Source organism: Lagenorhynchus albirostris, chromosome 5 (genome assembly GCF_949774975.1).
Source record: "Lagenorhynchus albirostris chromosome 5, mLagAlb1.1, whole genome shotgun sequence".
NCBI lineage: Eukaryota > Metazoa > Chordata > Mammalia > Artiodactyla > Delphinidae > Lagenorhynchus > Lagenorhynchus albirostris.
This window is the reverse complement of record NC_083099.1, coordinates 142,551,088-142,568,081: the sequence shown is the minus strand read 5'-3', so window position 1 is coordinate 142,568,081 and position 16,994 is coordinate 142,551,088. Positions and strand designations below refer to the sequence as shown.

Sequence of the window (16,994 nt, the reverse complement as noted above, 5' to 3'; positions counted from 1 at the left end):
TTTTCAGGCTGAAGGGCTGTAACACCACTCAGGAGTTGGAATCCACGGGAAAAAAAAAAAGCACCAGAGATGGCAAATAGGTAGGTAACTACAAAAAAGTTATCTTTAAGTTTCTTTTCATTATTTCTTCAAAAGACAGCTGACTGTTTAAAGTAAAAATTTTAATACTGTATTGTGGAGTTTATACTGGGTGTAGGTGACCTTAGCTGCTCCGCCTGCTCTAAGAGACCACAGAGACTCGGTGGCCTGTGAACAACAGAAAGTTACTTCTCACAATTCTGGAGGCTGGACGTCCAAGACCAGAGCACCAGCAGAGTCGGGGGCTGGTGAAAGCCACTGCCTGGTACGTAGATGGCCATCTTTTCAGTGTCTTCACAGGGCAGAAGGAGCGAGGGAGCTCTCTGGGGTCTCTTTTATTAGGGCCCTAATCCCATTCATGAGGGATCTGCTCTCATGACCTACTCACCATTCAAAGGCCCCGCCCCCCAATGCCATCACATTGGCGGTTAGGATCTCAGCGTGTGAATTTTTTTGGGGGGGACGCAAACATTCAGTGTGAAGCATAGGTGTAAAGTGTATTGCAGGGCTTTCCTGGTGGTGCAGTGGTTGAGAGTCCGCCTGCCGATGCAGGGGACGTGGGTTTGTGCCCCGGTCCGGGAAGACCCCACCTGCCGCGGAGCGGCTGGGCCCGTGAGCCATGGCCGCTGAGCCTGCGCGTCCGGAGCCTGTGCTCCACAACGGGAGAGGCCACAACAGTGAGAGGCCCACGTACCGCAAAAATAAATAAATAAATAAACAAATAAATTGTATTGCAGCAATAGCTCAAAGGTTGTGGGGAGGAATTTTACTGCTGCAAAGTCCTTACTTTTTATGTGAAGTGGCACAATATTAATTTTAACTAGGCTAAAAAGTTAAGGATGATTTAAAAATGGGCAAAGATCTGAAAAGACACTTTGAGAAAAAAAAAAGATATACAGATGTCAAATAAACATGAAAAGATGCTGAATAACATTAGCGGACTGCAAATTGAAACCATAATGAGATACCACTTCACACCTGTTAGAATGGCAAAAATCCAAAACACTGACATCACCAAATGCTGGCGAGGCTGTGGAGCAACAGGAACTCTCATCACTGCTGGTGGGGATGCAGAATGGAGCAGCCAGTTTGGAAGGTATTTTGGTGGTTTCTTGATTCTTTTTAAAACATTTTAAAAAATATTTATTTATTTAGGTTGCCTTGGGTCTTAGTCGCGGCACGAACGATCTTTCGTTGCGGCGCATGGGCTTCTCTCTAGTTGTGGTGTGTGGGTTTTCTCTTCTCTAGTTGTGGCATGGGGGCTCCAGAGCGCGTGGGCTCTGTAGTTGGCAGCACACAGGCTCTCTAGCTGAGGTGCGTGAGCTCAGTAGTTGTGGCGTGTGGGCTTAGTTGCCCCGTGGCATGTGGGATCTTAGTTCCCCGACCAGGGATCGAACCCGTGTCCCCTGCATTGGAAGGCGGCTTCTTTACCACTGGACCACCAGGGAAGTCCCAGTTTGGTGGTTTCTTACAAAATTAAATGTATGATTCAGCAACTGCACTCCTGGGCAGTTACCCAAAGGAGCTGAAAAGTTATGTCCACACATAACTTTCCCACAAATGTTTATAGCAGCTCTGTTCATAACTGCCAAAACTTTGAAGCACTCCAAGACTTCCTTCAATAGGGGAAGGAATAAATCAGCCCTAAGAAGAAATGAGCTATGAAGCTATGAAAAGGCATAGAGGAACCTGAAATGTATCTGAAAAGGCTGAAGACTGTATGATTCCAACTACGGACATTCTGGAAAAGGCACCCCTATGGAGACAGTAAAAAGATCCGTGGTTGCCAGGGGTCTGGGGGGAGGGATGGATGGACAGGTGGAGCACAGAGGATTTTTAGGGCAGAGAATCTACCCTGTATGACCCTGCAGTGGTGGATGCAGGTCTTTATGCATCCGAAAACCCACAGACCTCATAACACAGAGAGTGAACCCTGATGTAAACTATGGACTTTGGTTGACAATGACGTGTCAGTGTTGGCTGACTGGGACAAATGTAAAGCTCTGAGGCGGGATGCAGATGGTGGGAGAGACTGAGTGAGTGTATAAGGAGGGAATGTGTGGGAACTCTGTACTTTTCACTCAATTTTGTGTTTTTATTGATCTCCAACAAATAAAGCCTGCGATTAAAAAAAAAGGTGAAGGATGCACGGTGAAATATAACAACCAACTAAAAATAATGCAAAAAGCAGAGGTAAAGAGCCAACAGAAGAGGGACTTCCCTGGCGGCCCAGTGGTTGAAACGCCGCGTTCCAGTGCACCGGGTATGGGTTTGATCCCTGGTCGGGAAACTAAGATCCCACGTGCCTCGTGGCCAAAAAACCAAAACATAAAGCAGGAGCAATATTATAACAAATTCAATAAAGACTTTAAAAAAAGAGCTAATTTCTTCCATTAAGAAAATAAAGAGTCAACAGAAGAAATAAAATAGAATACAAAAGTTTATCCAATGAACCCAAGAGAAGAGGAGGAACCAGGAAACCAAACCCAAGATCAATAAAAAAAACAAATGGCAACATGGTAGATCTAACCTCAAGCATATCAAGAAATACATGTAAATGAATATAGGAAGAAATAACACCAAAATTACACAAAATCTTTCAGAAAACAGAGAAGAAAGTAAATGCCCCAATATGTTTTATAAGGCCACCATAACCCCACAATCAAAGCATGACAAAGACATTACAAGAAAAAAGTTATAAGCCAACGTCCTACATGAGCATGGACACAAAACTCCTTAACATATTATTAAAAAATAAAATCTAGCAATATATAAAAAGGGACTACATCCTACATCAGGGTAGAGGTCCTGTATACCCTTTGTTAAATTTATTCCTAAGTATTTTCCTAGGAACACTTCCTGGGAATACAAGTGGGGTTATCCCAGAAATGCAAAGTTGTTTTAACATTCGAAAATTAGTCGGTATAATTCACTGCCTTAACAGAATAAAGGAGAAAAATCATATGTGATCCCAGTAGATGCAGAAAGAACACGTGACAAAAATCTAACACCTATTTATGATGGAAAAAAACATTAGAAAACTAAGAATAAAAGGAAACTCCCTCAACCCATTTCAGTCGATTCACAAAGAACCTCTGATAAAATTTAACACAGAAGATTTCACAAAAAAAACCTCTTTGTGAACTGGGAGAAGAGGGCATCCTCAATCTGACAGAGAGCACCTACAAAAAACCTGCAGCTCACTTCACACCCAATGGTGAAAGAGTGAATGCATTTCCCCTGAGGTTGGAATGAGGTAAGGATGTCTGCTCTCAGTCTTATTTAATTGTATTGCAGTTTCAACCAATGCAACAAGACAAGTAAAAGAAATAAAATCCAAAAAGACTGGAATGTAGAAAGTAAAACTGTCTTTATTTTTAGAAGATATGATTGTCTCTATGGAAAATCCTAAGATTCTATGAAACAACTACCAGAACTAACCCATGAGCTAATAAGCAATGTCACAAGGTACTACGTCAACACACAAATATCTGTTGTAAATGAGGAGCAAACAAATGGAAAATTACGTGAAGATCCCATTTACGTAACACCAGAAAACAGAGAATGCTGAGGAACAGATTTAACAAAAGATATGCAGGACCTCTATTCTGAAAGCTATAAGCGTTGCTGAGTGGAGGGATGTATCATGCTCGTGGCTGGAAGACTCAATATTGTTTAGATTTTATTATTCCCAAATTAATCTATATACTGAATGCAATCCCAGTTCAAGTAGAGAAGCCTTTTTGAAAGAAATTAACAAGTTGATTCTTTATTCTAACATTTGTAGGGAAAAGAAAAGGACCCATAGAACCAAAACAACCGAAAAAGAAGTACAAATGTGGAAGATTACTGGATTCCAAGCTCTAGCAATTAAGCCAGTGTGGTCTTGGTGTCAGGACAGACAAACAGATCCATGAAACAGAACAGAGAGTCCAGAAAGGGACTCACACATATAGAGTCAATTAATTTTCAATAAACATGCCAAAGTGGTTCAATGGAAAAGGAAACTCTTTTTTAACAAGGGATACTGTGACAACTGGGTACATGTACGTAAAAAAAAAAAAAAAGAGACCACAACTCCTACCTCACACCATACACAAGATTAATTTGAAATGGATCACAGATTGAAGTATAACAGCTATAACCCTAAATTTCCTGAAAATGTATCTTCATGACCTTGCGGTAGAGAAAGGATTCTTAAAGAAGACACAGAAAGTACTACACATAAAAGAAAACTTGTTCAATTAACTGCATCAAGTTAAAAACTTCTGCTCATCAAATGACCTCTTTAAGAAAATGAAAAAGGTAAGTCACAAACTGGGAAAAGATACTTGCTATATATACATCTCACAAATGGATTATATCCAGAATATATGGTTTCTTATAAACCAGTGATAAACACTAATACAACAGTCTAAAAACTGCACAAAAATACTTGGAACAGACACTTCACGAGGTAAGATATTCAAGTACCCAATAAGCACAGGAAAGCACGCTCAACAATTATTAAGTCATCCGAGAAATGTAAATTTAAACCATAGTGAAATATGATTCTACGCCGACTTGAGTGCCTAAAATTAAAAACATTGAGAATGCCTGGTGTTGGGTTGGATGTGACAACGGGATCACTCGTACATCACTGGTGGGAACATAAATGGTACAGCCGCCTGGGAAGACATTTGGGCATACGAACCAGCAACATCACTCCTAGGTATTACCCAAGATAACTGACAAATATGTCCATAATAAGACGTGCACAATGCTTACCGTAGCTTAACCCCAAACTGGAAACGTCCATCCGCAGGAGACTTAATGACCAGGGGTGGAGCGCTCATGAAATAGACTACTACTCAGCGATACAAAGTAAATAAACGACACGCATGAATCTTGAAAACATGATCCTGAGCGAGAGAATGCAGACACAAAAGAGCTCACTCTGTGTGGTTCCATTCTCATGAAATTTAAGATCAGGAAAAAGCAATCTGCCTGTGGCAAAAGAAGCGGTGGTTTCTCACGGTGCGCGGGAACAGATTTGAAGACAAGCACAAGGGGATTTTTCTGGGGCGATGGAAGCGCTCTTTGTCTTGACTGGTGTGGTGGCTACACGCGTGTGCTCTTTTATGGAAGTTCAGCAGATGGTACCCTTTATGTCTGTGCATCTCACCGCACAGTTAGAGGGGACACGGATATGTGTGTGACTGGTTTTTGCAGATGCCTAGCGGCGGAGAGCGTTTGCTTCCTGTTTGAAGTTTTGCTTCCCAGAGGTACGGTCAGTCCTTGGTATCTGCAGGGGATTGGTTCCAAGACCCCTGCCCCCGAGGACAGCAAAATCTGCTGATGATTTTGGTACCCTTAGTCGGCCCTCCGCATCTGTGGATGTGGGACCGCGGACACCAAGGGCCGACTGGACCGGATTCTGTAGTCATCACATGCCGACTCTGTGTCCGGTATTACCGTTTGCCACCCGCCTTCCTGACAGTGATGGGCTCAGTGTTCCCGCTGTCGCCTAAACCACCCCAAGGAGCAGGTGAACACGCAATTCCCTAAAGCTAAAGAAAGCAGAAGTGCGCTAAGCCCCTAAGAGATCTCACGGGAGAATAGGAGCTTTCGTTTTATACACTGAACCCTTTTTGTTTTCAAAAGAATACAAGTAAAGATGACTAAGGCTACGATGACCAAGCTGTGGGCAGTGAAACTGCGCTAAAAATAGAAAATATTATGAAGAAGCATTATTATTTCTCCGAAGCACCATGCCTGTGCTCAAATGTCAAGCATTAACTTCACTGGCAAGTGAAGACGGGAACCAGCCCTCCATGTTTCAGACCTTAGGAAGCAGTCCTGGCTCCACGAAAATTCAGCAATTCCAGACATACACAGCTTCAGCCGTGCAAACGTGTCCTCTAGGGCATCTTAAATGATAGCACCATTTAGCGAGCGCTCCCCAAGCGGCACGCACCGTGCTAAGCATTTTGTATGAATTACTTCATTTATCCTCGTAAGAACCATGCGGGCGTGTATCCTAATTCCTACTTTGCAGGGTAACTGCGGTGCAGCGTGGTCAGTCGCTTTCCTGAGACCACTTCACCCAACTGACACCTGAGCGATGGCAGCTGGACGGTCCCTGCTTCTTAGGTTTGGATCTTCCAAAGCCGACCCGGAGACAAGGAATCAGGCGCCAGCAGGGCACGTGGAGGTGGTCCCAGGAAGGCTGGGGGGCGTGGGGAGCGGAGGAAAAGCAGGGAACTGTGAGCCGATGAGCAGGGGCATCCGGGCTGATCGTTCTGGGGTCCCTTTGGGCAACTGCATATTCGATGCGTAAACTGTCCCCACCGCTCCACCCAGGGGCAAGGAAGCCAAACACTTGCCCGCGGCTCCCTCTCTGGCAGGAGGACCGTTCTCGGGGCGTCAGCCCTCAGAACTTCCCGTGCAGAGGGAGTCCACAGGCAGGGGACTCAGAGGAGGAAGCCCTTAGTCTGCTCTTTTCTTAGGCCCTTCCTCCAAGGTAGCTGGGCTCTTGTTTTTTTAACTGAAATATTTTATCTAACCCAACTTACCTCAAAAAGATCTCATTTCAACATGTATCATTCCTAGGAAAACTTGCCCACACCCGTTCACTACTGCACCATTTACATTAGCCAAAAAGTGGAAACACCCAAACTGCCCATGAGCTGATGAGGGAAAAATACCACGTGGCTCTTCCACCCAACAGGACGAGCGCCGACCTTCGCTACAACACAGAGGAACCCTGCCTACATCAGGCCAAGCGAACGAAGCCAGGCACAAGGGCCGCGTACTCTGTTACACGACACGTCCACGACAGGCCTATCCATGGGGACGGAAGGCAGACAAGTGGTTGCCAGGGAGCAGGGTGAGGGGATGGGAGCAGGTGCTGGCAGCTACGGGGCTTCCTCTGGGGGTGTGGAAACCTGGCATTAGAGAGTGGTGATGGCTACACAGCGAGGTGCATACACTACAAACTACTGAATTTGTGCCTTTAAAATGGGGGGTTTATGCTGTGTGAATTACATCTCAGTAAGATAACATGAAATATAAACGTTCCTCATGAGCTATCTTACGTTCCTTTTCTCCATGCTGAGTCTTCAAAACTCGGTGTGCATTTTGCATTTACATCTGCAGCTGGATGGTGGCTGGCCTTCTTATACACGTGGTTGCTGGGTCAGGACTGGCCCGTCCTTCTCTTCTATGAAAAGTCATGTTTCCCGCAATACTCTTCTCTTCACTGTTTCCTAATATTTAAACAGCAAAACAGGAAGACTGGGGCATTTCTGCACTGCCCGGCCCCACCAGGACCGCTAGGGGCGTTTATTGACACGTGTGGCTCAGAGGATCAGCAAAGACGGCGGGGCCCCCAGGAGAGGCCAGGCCCATGGGCCCCGGCAGCTGCATGTAAGTCTGGACACAAGGTTCCCGAGTCCTCTCGTGAGGTTGTTTTTCCCGCCATCGTGAATGTGGCCTGGTGACTGCAGGGCCGGTGGGGCTCCTTACAGGCCCTGACTCAGGGCTGCATGGCCAGGACCGGTTACTGAGCGGGGGCGAAGGCCGAGAGGCTCCAGGAAGCCAGGCCAGGTGCTGATGGATGCGAGACGGAAGGCTATTTCCAGAGAGAGAAGCTCAAAGAGTTAAAGACTCCTACGAGCAATTCCCAGAGGGCAGAGAGTCACACAAAATCCTCTTCTTCCTCTAGCGAGGACTGTGCAGACATCTGATCACGCTGCCACGCGCCCCCGTCTTCCTCTCCAGAAGCTCATCCCTGTCCCGTCCACCTGTTCGGCTTGTTTTCTTCCCCTTTGTTCTTCAAAGGGACCCTCTTCTGGATGGTGTCAAGTCATCAGCGGCCGTCGCAGGGAATGCTGTCCCCCAGTGTGGCGTCTTAGGGCTCAGTCCTTGGTCCCTCCCTGGCTGGGGAGCTCATCAGGCCCATGGCTGCAAACACCACCCACACCGACAGTCCAGTGTCACGTTGTCACATCCCCAGCTCAGGTGTGACGGCTCCCCTAGACCCGTCTACTCGATATTGACGTCCAACAGGCAAACCACGCCCCCCCGCCCCCGCCGCCCTGAGCCCACGTCACCCTCAGCTCACACCCTCACAGGGCTGCTGCTCCACCCTTTCTGTGGCTCAGGCCGGACCCCCGAGGCTTCTCCGACTGCTCTTTCTTCTATATCTCACTTCCACTCAGTCAGGAAATAAGCCTGGTTCTTCCTTCAGAACACACCAGGATCTGATCACTCCTCACCACCTCCCCTGCCCTTCCCCATGGGAATCAAGGCACCAGCTCCTCATGGACCTTCAAGGTCCCACATGACCTGCCCCCAGCAACCTCAAACCTCATTTCCAAATGTCTGAGCTCCGAAGAGCTGGAGTCAGGAATGCTTGGTGGTCACCAGGGCGTCAGTGGGGACCCCACAGGGGTGGCGCCTCAGCTGCAGGACGGAACTCTCCCTGGAGTAGGGGTTCTCTAGAACCGTCCTAGCAAAGCTAAAAGACAGGTCTCAAAGGCATCAAACTGATTTGTAAGTAGCTTAACTGTCTGCCAGGACAGAGCCTATGCTCTTTAATGGAAGAAAACAAAATCCAGATGGTCCACAACATAACAAAGGGCAAACACGAATATACAGAGACACGAAGAAAAAAATATAAGTGTCGACAGCAAAGATGATAACAGTGTATCATGGGGTCTATAACATACGTAGGAGTAAAATGTGTGACATAAAGCACAAAGAATGAGGTAGGAGAAATGGAATCATGCTATTCTGAGAGTCTTACATCATTGTGAAGTGGGGTAATGGAACTGAAAGGCAGACTGTGATGAGTCACTGGTACATATTGGAACACCAAGAGCAGCCACAAAGAGATAAGACAAAGAAGTACACTTCATAAATCAAGAGTGGAGGAAAAAAAATGGAATTAAGGGGCTTCCCTGGTGGTGCAGTGGTTGAGAGTCCGCCTGCCGATGCAGGGGACACGGGTTCAAGCCCTGGTCCGGGAAGATCCCACATGCCACGGAGCAACTAAGCCCGTGCGCCACAACTACAGAGCCTGTGAGCCACAACTACTGAGCCTGTGTGCCACAGCTACTGAAGCCCACGTGCCTAGAGCCCGTGATCCACAACAAGAGAAGCCACCGCAATGAGAAGCCCGCGCACCGCAACGAAGAGTAGCCCCTGCTCGCCGCAACTAGAGAAAGCCTGTGCGCATCGACAAAGACCCAACGCAGCCAAAAATAAATAAATAAATTTATTTTTTAAAAAGTTATTTTCATACGAAAAAAGTTAGAACTCAGATTTTATTCTAACATCTACTATCAAAAGAACTGAATTAAGAGTTTTCATAAAGAGCTACTCAGGCATAAAAATATTTAAAGCAACCAGTGCTCCTATGTAAACGTTGTCACTTGAAAGATGAGACCCTGAGACACAGAAACATCAGGGCCTCACTCACACACCACCCAGCGCAGTATGGGTGGCATCAAAGTCCTATTCTGTAGACATCAATTTTGAAAAAATTAAAATTAAATTAATATTAAATTTTAAAAAGAAAAATAAACCTCAACTTTTGCCTCAGACCATACACAAAAATTAACTCAAAATGGACCACTGACCTAAATGCAAAAGCTAAAACTATAAAACTTGTAGAAGAAAACAGAGGAGAAAACTTCACAACTATGGGATAAAATAAGATTTCTTTGGCCACAAAAAGTACACACCATAAAAGAACAACTGGTAAATTGGGCCTAATCAAAATTTAATTCTGGTTATTGAAAGACACTCATAAGAAAAAGAAGAAGCAAGTTGCAGACCAGGAGAAGATATTTATAATATCTACCTGACAAAAGGTGTGTATCCCAAATATACCAGGAATGCTTTCAATTCAAGAGTGAGAGGGAAAACTACCCACCACCACCACGACCAACAAATCAGAAAAGATTTGAACAAATACTTCATAAAAGAAGATTTAAGAATGGCCAGTAAATACTTTAAAGATACTCACCATCATTAATCACTAGGGAAACCAAATTAAAACCAAATGCAGTACCACTCCACACCCAATAGAACTGATTAACACAAAAAGGACTGACAATATCAAGTGCTGCTGAGATTGTGAAGCAACGGGAACTCTTGTACATTATGGGTGGGGGTGCAAGATGTGCAGGGAAATTACCTGGCAGTACCTTTTATAAAGTGAAATATACACTTAACCATGCGATCCACCCATCCCATTCAATCCCATTGACCCCAAGGGAAATAAAAATACACGTCCCTGTAAATGCTTGTACTGGGATGCTCACAGCTGCTTTATTCATAAAAGTCCCCAACCGGAAATAACCCAGATGTCCTTCAACAGGTGAATGGATAAAACAACTGTGGTCCAGCCATACCCGGAACGTGACTCACCAATAAAAAGGAAAGAATCACTGATACACACAACACGTGGACGAGTCTCAGAAACATTCAGTCGAGTCAAAAAAAGAGGACACACGTTACGTGATTTCATTTTCTATGGAACTCTCAAAAAGACAAATCTAATCTATGGTGTCAAAGAGCGGCTGGTGGCTGACAGAGGCCAGGAGCGGAGGGACAGGGGTTAAGCGGGAGAGAACACAAGAGAACATTTTTAGGTGATGTAAATGTTCCCAGTCTTGGTTTTGGTGGTAGTTAACAAGGATGTATAGAACTTTCAAGGTTTATCAAAATATACACTTAAATGGGAGCATTTTATTAGGCATACATCATACATAAATAAGAGCGATCAAAGATTCAAAAGGAAATGGGATTTTAAGAAAACAACACCACTGACTGTATGAGGCATCCTGGGGGCTGGCCTTTTGCCTCACAGTCTGAATGGTCAGGACAGATACTGGGCCCAGGGAGGCAAGAGTGGGGTGTCACCCAGTGTCTGCTAAGTCGTCAGGACCGGGTGGGAGGGGGTGGGACTGGGCATCCTGGGGGTTTGCGGAGGGCAGAGTATGGCTGTCTCTGCAGCAGTACGTGGCTTTAGATCCTGTAACAGTACTGGGCTTCAGATTCAACGCCTAACTCATACATATTCAATCACAGGTGCAGCCTGGAGCTTTTAGTTTTCTTTTAATTTAAAATATGATAGCAAGGCCTTACCAGAGAGCTGCTTGATGGCCACAGGTCTCACTTTGTAGGGAGTCCTGCAAGAGAGAAGGCAGTTCCACTGTAAGATGCTGTCAAAGATGTTCATGCACATCTGGTTCGAGAGAGAAGCACTCGGGCTGAATTAGGATTTAGCGAATTAGGTCTTTTTAAAACGAATTTCTTTGGCAGGTCTGAGCTTTCTCATTCAGAAGAATTCTAAATACTTTAAATATATCATTTAAACAACGGACCTCCTCTATAATGTTCATATTTGGTTAATAAAATAAACATGTTGAATGCAGCTGGGATGGTACAGAACTGTCCTGGTCTGTCCTGACACCTGACTGATGCGGGAGGCCCTCCCTCTTTTGCTTTGAGCTCCTGGAGACTGCATCCCCCAAGGGCACAAGAGAGGATGGTGTCAATAACTCAGTCGAAAATGCACTGGCGCCTCGGTGATGTCACCACCGGTAATCATGAGACCCACAGGGGGTGGGGAGAGGATACTGGTGATAGGAAAGGCAGAGTAAGGGTCACTGTCCCTGACATACAAGGACCTCTGGCAAAGGTCGGGGGGACACAAGTCAATGGAAAATAGGCAAAGAATAGGAACAGGCAATCATCGATAACAGTTAATAAAAATAAAAAGAGGGACCTGAAGAAAGAGGCTATTTTTTTTTTTTTTTTTTGCAGTACGCGGGCCTCTCACTGTTGTGGCCTCTCCCGTTGCGGAGCACAGGCTCCGGACGTGCAGGCTCAGTGGCCATGGCTCACGGGCCCAGCCGCTCCGCGGCATGTGGGATCTTCCCGGACCGGGGCACGAACCCACGTCCCCTGCATCGGCAGGCGGACTCTCAACCACTGCGCCACCAGGGAAGAGAAAGAGGCTATTTTTTTACCCAAATTTAGAACCTGGTAACATGAATGCTATGAGGCACAGGGACTCAGGGTCTCACAGGTATTGCTAGTGGGAGTACGGATTGCCATCACCTATGGGAAAACAACCTAGCAGCACTGATTCAAATGTAAAATCCTTTGTCTCAGCACGTGAACCTAGGAACGGAAGTATTAACTCTTTTGGTTATCTTACACAGGGATACCTTCACATGTCACTCGTTCATTCATTCAACATGTTTTACACTCAGTGCTCACTGTGGTTGGGTTCTGGTGATATAAGAGTGAATCAGGGCTTCCCTGGTGGCGCAGTGGTTAAGAGTCCGCCTGCCAATGCACGGGTTTGAGCCCCGGCCCGGGAAGATCCCACATGCTGTGGAGCAACTAAGCCCGAGCGCCACAACTATTGAGTCTGCGAGCCACAACTACTGAGCCTGTGTGCCACAACTACTGAAGCCTGCGCGCCTAGAGCCCGTGCTCCACAACAAGAGAAGCCACCGCAGTGAGAAGCCTGTGCACTGCAAAAAAGACCCAATGCACCCAAAAATAAAAAAATAAATTAAAAAAAAGGAAAAAAGAGTGAATCAGGCAAGAACGCTGTGCCCTCACAGATCCTACGTTCCACGGTCAAGTACACGTTGAAAGGACGTGAATGCTGCCATCTGAATGGCTAAGAAATATTCGGGCCCCTCTCTGTCGGGGCTGCGTGACACATTAGCTGAACTGTGGCGTGTCATTCAGTTGTCAAAAAGATGGAGATGAGTGAGCAAGTACTGACGTGGAGGGCTGCCTACAACATCTCGTTAGGGAGACACGGCAAGTTACAGGGTCACAGACGGAGAATCAGCTCAGCGATGGAGAAAGAAAGCACAGAGACTCTGGAAGGAGTTACACCAAACACCAGACTCTTAACAGGGGCTAACTGGGCATCCCACCTGTGGTTTAACAGGTATAGGGCACACGGAAGATTGTTTACATTTAAAATGCCAATAAGGTATAAAAATAACAACCGCGTGGCACTAATAGGTGATGGACGGACAAGCCCACGGTGGTCTCAGGTCCCGCCTCCCCGCAAGGGTTTCCTCCTGGTGGAGCCCGTGAGGGGCGAGTCACCCCCACCCATCTCCCCCGCAGGAGCATGCCCCTTGCTTGGGGAAAGGTCCTCTTCCAAAGGCCCCCGCAAGTTGGTTATCTGGGACTTGGGGAACATTCCCTACAGAGGCTTCACGGTGATGGTGTTTGGGTCCTGGGAGATCACAGAACAGCCTGTTCAGAGTCCACGCGGTTTGAAGTATGGCTCCACCTGTACAGCAGGTGAGACACCGGCTGGGGCGGGGCTTGGCCAAGGGGACACAGCTGCCTCTGTCCTCACTGATGGCGAGCAGGGCGGGTCCACCCTCCCTGCGCCTCCCAGCAGCCGTCAGCCTCGCCCGCTTGCAGGTTTCCAGGAGCCTCCGCTCAGTGAAGGGGGGACCCTCCCTGAAGCCCACCGCGTGTGTGGGGCTGACTTTGAACCAGGGGCGCATCCAGAGCACGTGTCGGTGCTGCCGGGGGGGGGGCCAGGGCTGCGGCGATGGGCTGAGGGGCGCGGACAGCCAAGACGAGGTGGGCGTCACCTCTCCTCTCTCCTCCTCCCTCAGCCCCATGAGCAGCACTGATGCTGGGGCAGTGGGTGGAGAGACGGGATCCCGGGCCCGAGGGGCGCAGGAAGGGGCCGTCCCTTCCCCTCTTTTTCTTCTCTCTCCCTCCCCTGCGGCCACAAGGACTGTCTTCCCCTGCTCCCCACAAGCCCACGCTGGCCGGGAGGTGACAGTGACGGCACAGAGGAGGTGCCGGAGGCGTGGATGGGGAGAGACAGAGCCGCGTGTCCCGAAACGGCCCCCGCTCCCCGTGTCAGAGGCGCTGACCACAGCTGGATCCCCAGGATTCCTCTTGGCCCCTGGTTCCTTAATCCTCTTGACTCGACAGCAGGAATGTCCTCAGAAGCAGTTATGCCGCTTTCACGACTGAATAAACTCCACCTCGGCCTAAACTGAGTCGCAGCTTCATCATTTCTTCCTCAGCAACGGAACCGAGATAAACCACTTTCCATTCGCCTTGAACTTGTATTTGTCTTTTTCCAAAATGCCTCTTTTCAAACACGTTTACTGGGAGCTGCGCCGGAGTCCAGGAAGCATTTCTCCCCAGCGGAGGGGATGGGCACACACACCATCCTTGTAAGTGCTCAGCCATTTCATCTGGCGGACAGCTTCATGCATCACAACTTGGCTAAAACCGCAAATACAGGAGCCGTCCTGGCCCTCCCCTCTCTCCACATGCCCCATTTTTCCTCCTACTACTTAAGGGTCTGTTTCTCTCCTTCAACAAGGACCTTGAAGCGGCAGAGGCAGAAACGGAAGGGTGGTCAAGAAGCAACACGCTGGTCAGCGGGGCACCATGGGATCCACAATGTCCCCTTGTCCAGAAAGGAGCGCACGGGGACCAGACGCTCGGTCCCGCAGAGCGTGATATGAACAAAGCTGGGATGTGTCTACTTGTGTTTGTTAGTCTTTAGGAATGGTGATTAGCAATCCATCACCTTTCTTATCAGCTCCAAAAGAGAGAGGAAGCTACTCAGCCCATCGCTAGATTAGAGCCTCTCTGACTTAGGTAAATAGGTACCAGGTTATTTAAAATGCGGGTCTGAACACTCTCTGATCAATAAGGGAAGAAGCATTTTGAAGGAAGACTCAGAAGGTCATGAGATCTGGTTTGAAATGAGCCGAAAAGTTTAGTATAAGAGATGGGAAAACTGGGACCCCGACTTCTGATCGGTAACCAGGAGGTCACAGTCAAGAGCCCTTGTAATTTGGAGAAGAGGCTGTGAAAAGCGGCCCCTGCGAGTGTGAACTGGGCAGCAAGCAGGCAAGGTGGACGAGCTGGCGCCTGCAGGAGAGCCTCTCCCGGGAGGCGGTTCCTGAATCCGAGGCTGGGGGCAGGGTACAGGTGTTGACAAGGCTGGACCGAAGGGCTGCAGGGTCTTCAGTGGTGGAGGAAGCTGGAGGGACACGACCCGACTTGACCGTCTTCTGGGAGGAAACAAAATGTATCCAGCACTTTCCGAGAAGGGGAAACCCTGTGTCTGGTAGAGGTGACCTTCTGGTCCCTGGCAGGCTGAGCACTCACCTGGGGGTCAAGAGTAGTTTCTTAGCTTTTGCCCACTTTACACCAGTGGTTCTCACCCTCGCTGCACATTGGAATCACCTGGTGAGCTTTAAAAAAAAAATCCCTCAAAAATCCACATTTCCTGGGTTCTAGTGGGGCTCTGGTCACCAGAGCCTTTTTGATGATCCCTGGTGGTTTGAACCTGCAGGCAGGGCTGACGGTCACTGGTTTGGTTGGACTAGGTTATACCACGCATGTTTAGAGGGTGCGGGACCCCCGACGGCAGCTGGAACCGTGGGACTGGAGAATTAGAAGCAAACGGAACAGATTGGAGGCCTCACTGGGGCTCACGCATGACCCGGGAGGGGGAGGTGAGCAGGTGGGAAGGGAACCTTGGGGAACGCCGCCTTTCAGGGGCAGAGAGTGGGAAGCAGACACAGACGGGGGGAAGATGATGGAGGCAGCTGGTAAAAAGGAGAAGTCCATGATCTCACATGCAGGGAGCAGACAGAGACAGGGGAGGGGATGCCCAGTGCTGGGAACAGTGATTAAGGAGGTCCCAGCCAACAGCGTCACCACCTGGGAACCTGCAGAAATGCCAGTTCTGGGGCCCCGAGGGGGTGAGGAGAGGGAGGGAGGGGGCTCTGCTTCAGCCAGCCCCCTGGGGTGTGCGTGAGGCTGGTGGCCTGGGGGACACCGGGCAGCTCTGCGACGAGAAAGCAGTGGGGACCGCATACGCCGGTTCTTAGCCTCGCCAACACTGACATTTGGGCAGGTGAGTCTGGGGTGGAACCAGTCCTGGGCACTGCGGGACGTAGAGCTGCAGCCCTGGTCTCCGCCCGCTGGATGCCACAGACCCCATCCCCTGGCGTGGCAGCCAAAGTGCTCCAGACTTCGCCAAGGGCCTCCTGGGGAACAAAACTGCCCCCGTCGAGAAGGGCTGGCACGGAATAAAGAGCCTAAGGAGATATGATGAGGTGACAGAACAGTCGACAAACCACAAACTGCTTTCAATTAATTCGGGAAAAAGGCAGTTTTGCCCCATCAGACACCGGCTTGCGCGGACAGGGCACTTCCCCCTGATGACGTCGTTGTATCTTGTGGACGTCAGGGGTGACAGGTCACTCGTGACTTTCCTCATGAATACAGATCTGGGTCAGGCTGGACCTTATGCCACAATTTACAACAGTCTTCCCGGAGCCTCTGGGGATTCAATTAGCATCGCTCCTACCGGGGAGCCCGGAGCTGATAATCAGAGCGTAATCAGAGCCAGAATGCGTGGGGGCAGAAGCTCCTGATGACGAAATTAAAAATTCAGGAGATTGATGGATGCAGTGGAGGGGGAGGGGAGACCGGGCGGAAGCGCCCAGATGCTCGGGGAAGGACAGTGCTGGCCGCTCACCACGGAGCTCGGAGGACATCGGAGCCTGTTCAAATGTTCTAGGACTTTGTACGCGCCAAGGGTTTGTTACTTGCCGGGCTTTCTGCACCAAAGCCTGGCAGCCTTTGCGAGGTCTTGAGCCCTTGCCTGGGGCCAGGCATCCTGCACCCAGGCTGGCGTGGATGGCTGACAGGTGGCTTCGGGGGACAGAGGAAGAAGGGCTGGTGCCCATCCCTGGGCGCTCAGGTGTGCACACACCTTTGGTCGGGGGAACCTTTGGGGCCCCTACAGCGGAGGTCCCAGGGATCCCATCATGGGAGTCCAAATATTCCCACGCTGCCATCGGGGGGCCAGGGCCCTCCAGTGGCCGGGA

At 48.7% G+C, this 16,994-nt stretch overlaps 1 protein-coding gene across 4 annotated transcripts in view; it reads right to left on the bottom strand.

Moving 5' to 3' along the window:
• The window catches only part of PDE9A (phosphodiesterase 9A), a 96,852-nt gene that overhangs the window by 42,496 nt on the left and 37,362 nt on the right, over positions 1 to 16,994 (bottom strand). For all 4 annotated transcript variants that reach the window (XR_009540828.1, XM_060150984.1, XM_060150985.1 and 1 more), the window contains exon 4: positions 11,215 to 11,258. Coding sequence is in view for 3 of the 4 variants with exons in the window: in XM_060150984.1 (XP_060006967.1) it covers positions 11,215 to 11,258 (44 nt within the window). In the remaining variant the exon portion in view is untranslated. The remainder of the gene's footprint in view (positions 1 to 11,214; positions 11,259 to 16,994) is intronic.